Source organism: Citrus clementina, unplaced genomic scaffold, assembly GCF_000493195.1.
Source record: "Citrus clementina cultivar Clemenules unplaced genomic scaffold, Citrus_clementina_v1.0 scaffold_6, whole genome shotgun sequence".
NCBI lineage: Eukaryota > Viridiplantae > Streptophyta > Magnoliopsida > Sapindales > Rutaceae > Citrus > Citrus x clementina.
The window spans coordinates 23,485,805-23,494,385 of record NW_006262139.1 but is presented as its reverse complement, the minus strand read 5'-3'; the positions used below and the strand labels follow the sequence as shown (position 1 = coordinate 23,494,385).

Here is an 8,581-nt window from a genome sequence, read left to right as displayed (position 1 = left end):
TGGGCTCAGTGAAATTTGAATCTTCAGAGGCCCATCCTTTCAGCCGTGCCCTTCATGGCACGACCCTTCTGATTCTGAATGTAAACCAAGCACCGCAGACCATGATTTATTTGACCTTTGTAGATATTATCAACTGCATTTAATACGATTTGGACTTTTGCCTAATTATAGGTAGATTTTTTAGGCTTGAGGCTGGAGAGTCGAGAATTTTATTTTATTTTATTTTTGGGGAAATTTTAAGAAAATTCATAACCACATCACACATGCACCCAAAAAAAAAAAAAAAAAAAAAATAGCATAATACACACTGGAGGAGCATAAGACTTTGGTACTTGCTTTGAACACTGAAAAAATAAATTGAAAAGAGTTAAAAAGAAAGGCCGCCACAGAATCATTAATTTTCTAATTAAACTAAGTTTGATGACATTAATTTTTATGCAAGTGTGATTTTTAAGATGAGTGATTTGGATGGCCAAAATTCCTTTTCTAATTGTAGAAACGGCACACTTTAAACAGTGAAAGGAGAATTAAACATGCAACGTATAAGACACAAATGTCACGACAAATGACATTACATTTGATAGATTTGTATCATTTTTAGTGCTTTAATAAAATCAGAAAAAGAAGATATTGGTGGTTATGATAATGAGAAGCCAACCGATTTCGATTTTGTTCAGCTTTGAAAGTATGATTGTAATGTAATAACAACAAAGGACATAATACACATATGAAGATGAGAGCAAATTGAATATTATTTTCTTTCTAAATTATGGATGTGGATCCCACTTTTCATGTCATTATCTGCTGATTATCATAATTCATTATAATAAGCTCAAAAAGAACAGAAAAGAAAAGGGTCATATAACATGTAATTGTTGAATATGTTGGACTTTGCTTGAAAAGATTAAATTAGTTGATGGTATAGGACTTGAGTCGGTTACTTGTTTGGGTGTTCAATTAATCAATTCAGTCGTTATTATATAGAAAATAATAGCCTGTTTGGATATACAAGGAGCTTTCTTAATTTATTGTAGTTCTAGTAGAGGCAATTTGTGTATTATAATCAATTCATTTTTGGGGACCATTTTTTTGACTGTGACACATTGAATTACCTATATTTAATTGCTATCCGATTATTACTTTGGTTTACAAATTAGATTCTTTCTCTCCCTTCACGATTAATGGACAGTAAATCTAATCTAATTACCATATCCTCATCTTTTCCTTTTTTTTTTTAATTATTGTTATTTAACATGAGTGGTTATGAATCTTTGAAATAAGTTCAACTGATCATTCTATATTTAGATATTCAAATTTAATTGTATTTATCGTCAAATTAAAAATTTTACGGAAAGATTAATGCTAAACGAAATTAAATGCTGATAAATCACCCTATTCATTCACGGGCAAATTTTTTTTTTTTGTGCTATCAAAAAGCTTGAAGAAAAAGTTGAGGCTAAGAAGAAGTAAAAGCCAAGGTGAAATGAGTTGGAAAGCAAATAATCATTGAGCTCATGGAAAGACAAAGCGAAAATTTTGAAATTCCAATCAAAATCAACAGCTTAAGAGCTATTTAATCACACTGTTGGACCTTTCTTTTTTTTTTTTTTTTTTCCCCAAAAAAACACTAGTAATATAAACTGCTTACTTTAACACAATTTTGGACCATCTATAGATGCCATACGCAATTTGAGTGAGCCGGCTATAATGAATTGCGCATTCTATAAGGATTTATGAGTTGTAAAGTTGATATCTGGCTCTGATTTTGATACCTAATTGTCATATCCAAGTAATCGTTTGCGAATTAACTTTAAGAATTTTTATGTCATCCACAATTCCTCATTTTCAACACAACTTTTTTACATGTGTTAATATGTAAATGAGTTAGTATCTAACTTATAAGTTTTGGTAATAAATGAGGTTTATAATTCTCGTGATAATCAATATCTTTTTATTTGATGAGAGTAGATTTTACTTAATATTTAAGTATAAATATAATCAACGCAGATAGGCTCTGATATCCCTATTATGTTACAATAAAATTGATATAAATTAAATCTCAGCATATAGATGATTAATTATTAAAGGTGAGTATTTTAAAACAAATTTTTTTTTTTTTTTTGATAAACGTTACTTGGAATTGAAGATTCTAACTTCCATCAAATATTAAAGCCTACACAAGCCAATTACTAACGATGTTGAGCAAGCAATCTATAAATAGAAGTTGAGAAGCTTCTTTCAACTTGGTAAATGCTTCTTTAAATATAACTAACTGCTTATGCATTCAAACATTTTAATTCAATTACTCTACTACCAATATAATTAACTCACCTCACTTATTGTTCTTCAATAATTTCCGAAAACTTACAAAAATCATTTTTGGAAAATGCTTGCCATGCATATACATGAATGAGAGGGTGACCACCATTATTATTGCATTTTAATTTAAGAAGATTCCGCCGTCCACGACAAACCAAAACCTACAGAACCTTTAATTTAGTTGTTTTTTTTTTTTTTTCTTTAGCTGTTGTTTTCAATGTAGTACTAGTAATAATATTCGTGATTTTCTTTTGTTTAATTAGCATCAAGAGACGATATTACCCCACCATCCCAAAAAGATATTATAAAAATTAATTTCACCTCTTGATTGTTTCTTTGAACTTACGAACTTTATATATACAACAACAAGGTCTCTTTCTTTTTGCATGTGTCTCTCTTTATCCCTTTTATATATTTTTCTTTCTTGCTAACAAAGATGAAGCATCAAGCCATGGAGCTTCATTTTAGCCAAAGCCCCAGGACCCCAAAAATAGTTTTTACTATAACAATAACCCTAATTATTCTTGCAATCATTTCTCTTCACTACCCTTTATCAGGAAACCCTATTTTTGGTTTTTCAAAATATTATTCTTCTCCTTCTCCCGAGCCATCATCGCCTTCTTCATTAAATAATAATGACTCCGATCAAGTCTCGATAAAAGAAGTCGAAGGTTCAGAAAAATGTGATATATTTTCAGGAGAGTGGGTGCCAAATCCTGAAGGTCCATATTACACAAACACAACATGTTGGGCAATTCATGAGCATCAAAATTGCATGAAATATGGAAGGCCAGATACTGATTTTATGAAATGGAGATGGAAGCCAGATGGGTGTGAGTTGCCTATTTTTAACCCGTCTCAGTTTCTTGAAATTGTTAGAGGAAAATCAATGGCCTTTGTTGGTGACTCTGTGGCCAGAAATCAGATGCAGTCGCTAATTTGCCTCCTATCTAGGGTAAAGCTCTCTCTCTTTCTCTTTAATTATCAACCAATTAAATTCTATCCATTTTTGTGGTACTTTCGTTTTTTTTTGTTTTTTTTGTTCCTTTGTTTTTTCGTCATTTGCAACTTATATAGCACACTACATAAATAGTTTTGGGTTAATTTTAAATTACACATCGTTAATTTACTATCTTTAAATTATTTCGTACTTTTAAAAATCTCGAGCTATCACTATATTTTCTTTACTTCCCTCCATTTTCTTCTTATCTTTTGAATAAAAAAAGAGGTATTTAAATATTTTTAAAAGGAAGGAGATAATTTAAAGTCGACTGTCATGAGAAGATAATTTAAAATTTACCTTAAATTTTTACCGTGCTTAATTTTAGTGGAAACTATATTAATCAGCATTTTATTGGCGTGAGAAAAAGAAGCATATATCTTAATCAGTGTTACGTCATTTTTTCTGGACATAATCATATGTAGCATGACATACTTTCTTTTCTTTTTCCCCCCATAACCTAGCTATAGTTGTGAGATATTTTACCGCTCAATGTCTTTTAATTATTTTTTTTTACACTAAATTGCTTCTGATTTCTAAATTTGGGTTAGACGGACGCTCACTATTTACATTATTTTTTAAAAATTTATACTATGGTCGCTGTTGATTTTTTTTTTCTATAAATCCAATAACCTGTAATTTAATTGATCCGTACTATGATTTTGAATAAGAGGAGGGAGTTAGTTGACCTAATTAACCCAACAACTAAATGAACGATTAGGTAAAATTATGGGGTGGCAGTTTGTGGAATCTTTACTTGCTACATCTACTCATTCCCACAAACACGACTATTTCAATCTATCAATCTTTAAACATTTTAATTTGATTTTAATTTTCTTTTTTTAAAAAAAAAATACCTCTCCTAAAAATTTCAATGCGAAAAATACCAATTTATGCCTTCATTAATTCGTTATATTTTTTAAAAAGGAAAAATTGATTCCCAAGACTCTCCTTTAGAAGTAGAAATTACGATACACCTTTTTTTTTATATATAATTTTGATCAAGGTATACTGAAATAAAATTATAATTTCATTTTTCATTTTTTTTTAAATCTTCTAATTGATGAACTGTTAAACGTTGTGAAGGAGCCATAGCACCTAATCCCATATGGTCCAACACCCCAGCTGTCCAGAAAATAATAAACAAAATTAATTATAAATTGTTGAGAGGTCTCTCTCTCTCTCTCTTTCTCTCTAATTGTGAAGTAGAATTAATTAAATATTAATAATATGTCACATTGCTTGTTGACAGATTCGTTTATGTCACACTTTTATTTTTTAAATTCGACATTCCAACCCATTTGCATATAAAGTTAAGCATGCATGGTTAGATAACAGTTAGCCACTTACTATTCTCAGATTTGGTCTCAATTATTCTATTGATTGGTTGCCCACAAGATCATATCCAAGCTTAGCAACATGCATGGCCTCGTTGCCCACTCAATTAAAACTAATCAAAGATTCTTATACCTACAAACATTTGTCTTCTGATACAGTTCAGAGTCTCTGTAAACTCTACCAACCATGCATGATCTTGTCTTCTACCACTCCATAATTAATTTGTTAACCCCACCTAAAAACTTTGTCGTATGTAATCCCACATATTGCTTCAGGAATCATTAGTCACATTAAAGATTTTAGAGCGCAATTGATCAACATTTATATGTAATTACATGAATAGATAGATAGATATGATATAAAACGAGCCATAATAGTAGATTCAAATTCTCAGTCCTTGTTACTTGCGTTTTCAGGTGGAATACCCAGTTGACGTTTCATACACACCAGAGGAAAGATTCAAACGATGGAGGTACACATCTTACAACTTTACTCTTGCAACATTTTGGACGCCCCATTTGGTGAAGTCCAAAGAGGCGGACTCAGACGGACCCACCAACACAGGACTGTTCAATCTTTATCTGGACGAATTTGATGAAGAATGGACCACCCAAATTGATGACTTTGATTTCCTAATCATTTCAGCAGGCCATTGGTTCTTTAGACCAATGGTTTATTACGAAAACAACAAAATCGTTGGCTGCAAGTACTGCCTCTTAGACAATGTAACTGACATGAAAATGTTCTATGGCTATAGAAGCGCCTTTAGAACAGCTTTTAAGGGCATAAATAGCCTGGAAAATTACAAGGGCATAACGTTTTTGAGAACTTTTGCACCGTCGCATTTCGAAAATGGGTTATGGAATCAAGGTGGGAACTGCGTGAGGACAAGGCCATTCAAAAGCAATGAGACAACACTGGAGGGTGACAATTTGGAGCTTTACATGATTCAAATTGAGGAATTTAAAGCTGCTGAGAAAGAAGGGCAAAGGAGAGGCAAAAGGTTTAGGTTACTTGATACAACACAGGCAGTGTTGTTGAGACCAGATGGTCACCCTAGTAGATACGGTCACTGGCCACATGAAAATGTCACATTGTACAACGACTGTGTGCACTGGTGCTTGCCGGGGCCCATCGATACGTGGAGTGATTTCTTGCTGGAGATGTTGAAGATGGAGGGGATTAGATCGTATGAGGATAAGCTTTATCCAAGTGATAGGAAAATGAGGTTTAGATAGACAAGATTCGGTTCGATCAATTTGTTAATTTGTTTTTTGTTCGATTTTTCTGTTTACTAGTATGGTTCTTTAATTTGTAATTGTTGTGAATTAATTAGTAGTTGTGTATTTGTGTTTGAATTTATTTTAATTTAGTTGGCATATATATAGGAAAGAAGATAATAAGAAATCAAAGTTGTTTAATTTGTGGGTATTTATTTTATGAGTAATATGACGAAATTTTCATGCTTATAGCTGGTGATCAAATTATTTAGAGATTTGATTAAATGAGTTTTCAACAAAGTTAAAGTTTCAATATGTATATATATATTGAATGTAAAATTAATAGTGAAAATAGACATGCAAAATGTATGAACTCAAAAACACAATAAAATTGTTATTTTCTTTTGCTATGCTATAAACTTATGTAAGTTTTTTCAAATATTAATAAATTAAAAAGTCATATTGATTGTTTGTTTGTTCAACTAAAATCTTGATTTACAGTCATCTTTTATACTTTTATACCCTCTCATAATTTTCATTCGAAAAATTAAAAAAAAAAAGTCATATTCTCTCAAAATTTGTTTAATGTCAATTAATGTTAAAATATGGGTGGAAATTTAAATTTAATATAGTGCTATGAATTCTACCGGTGGGCTTGGAACAATGCCCGGCCCAAGCCCATCACCCTGCACAAACACTTCACAGAAACCTCAATCAACTTTCATCACATTTTCGCAACCGCAGGTCCGCACGGACCGCACCCGGGAAAACAGAAGCACAAAATACCGAGCGAGAAAGGAGAAGCACAGAATGGGAAATACGGAGCGAGATAACAAAAGCACAAAATGGGAAGCAGGCAGCTGGGAACCTCCCAATCAAGCTCTTGATGCCCAACACTTTCCAAAACATTAAAGAAATCGCACCCAAGACGATCCCATCAGCCTCAAAGATCGAAATCAAACGGCTTCGAAGTCGACGAAGCCCGCACGCTCAACATGGGAGGCAAGAAGAAGAAATGGGGCGGATTGCTTAATGCGAAACCCGATTACAAGAAGGCTTAAGTCACGTCACCCCCAAGAACCGGCTTCCGCTGTCGCAGGATCTGTTTGCGGTGAGGGCAAGAAACATTGGCTTGATGCCAAACAAGTGGTGAAGGGAGGGAGGGTTTGCTGACGTTGCGGTGGCTGTGAAGTTTCCTTGGAGTAGCTTGAAGTAGAGGCAGAGCCGCAGAGGTGTCTTCGTTTGTTGGGTTAATTAATTAATAAAGGTCCCTATGAATTCTACTTGATTATGAAAATAATAACAATAATAATAGACATTAAAGAAAACATCAACTTTTCTCTTTTTTTCCAATCCAATTTGGTCCTGACCCCTCCAGAGGATCAGAGGAAATTGTTAATATGATTGTGGAGACAAGTTTTAATGATCGTTAATATGATTTTATAGAGGGAACTTTGAGAGTTTTGTATGCGGCGGCTGTAACTGGAAGGCCTCTCTTTCAAAAGCAACCACCACAAAACTGCCAAAATGGCCTGCTTCTTCATTTCAGCCAAACTACTCACATTTTTGCTTCGTCCAAGCAATTTTAATTTCTTGATAGCTTTTGTAGTTTAGTTTTATATCCATTAACTAGTTAAAAAAAAATGAAATAAATGTACGTTATAATTATTGAAAATGTTTTAATAGTACATTAATTTTATAAATAACTTCCTCTCTCTCTCTTATACACTTGTATGTATTTTTTAAAAAATTGAATTATTCTAAAACATGTATACATACAGTGTTTCAAAGTTTAAACTTCCGTGGAATTAAATTATAACTCTATGGTAAAAAAGCATCTACATTCACTGTCTCAACCTCTAATTATCATCTTTTATCTTATTTTTGCCCTTTACTTATGATTTAATTGTTTAATCTATAGAGACATTAACAATTCCACCTTATGAGCAGACGGAAATTAAAGACTCCCCTCTCCATACGTTAAATTAATGTGCAAAAAAAACAGAATATATAGATGATTATTAAACCATAAGATGATAACAAGCCTCCAACATTTTAAAGCAAAGCTATATGATGAAGTCATTGCAATTTTCAATCATCGATTCCTTGGCTCTTAAGCCAAGCCAGAGCAGTAAAAGCTGTCGCCAAAGCTCCCATTTACTTTCAGCTCACGATTGCTTTAGACTAACAACCAGATGTGACTCAAAAATATCCAGGAGTTGGCTAAGTTACGGATCATGCAGTGGCTGCCAACTCCCATGGCTTGTATTTCAATGCTTTTGTTTTTGCTCTCTCCTGAGGACACATGGCTGCCAACCATTGGGTGTGTATATTACATAATCCTTAACACAGCAAGCTCCCAATCAATATCCATCATCATGGTCCTTTTGATTGTTTAAAGTAGTAGTTTACAATAATTTAACGGTAAATATTTCGACAATGATTAAAGTTGTAAAATCCTCCGCGCGTGCAAGCAATCGAAAAGTCCAGTTTCTTTCATAATCACTCTTTAGTTGAAAACCTCAAGAGTGAGGTAGTCAACACTCAACAGTAAAGCTTGCGCCATAAAACAAATTGTCGGTGGACGATTTGGTTTGCTAATCTTAACCAAACCCCTCTAAAAAGATGGCATTAATTTCCTCTGTTTTATATGGATAAAGGGCAACACTAATGGAATCTTTAAAAAGTATTTAATCATAATCTT

At 32.9% G+C, this 8,581-nt stretch overlaps 1 protein-coding gene across 1 annotated transcript; it reads left to right on the top strand.

Moving 5' to 3' along the window:
- Window positions 1-2,721: 2,721 nt before the first annotated feature.
- On the top strand, window positions 2,722-5,895 carry LOC18039423 (protein trichome birefringence-like 19). Its single transcript, XM_006430779.2, has 2 exons — window positions 2,722-3,274; window positions 5,074-5,895. The coding sequence occupies exons 1-2, from the start codon at window positions 2,756-2,758 to the stop codon at window positions 5,893-5,895; spliced, it is 1,341 nt and encodes a 446-aa protein (XP_006430842.1). The 5' UTR covers window positions 2,722-2,755.
- The last annotated feature ends 2,686 nt before the right edge of the window (window positions 5,896-8,581 follow it).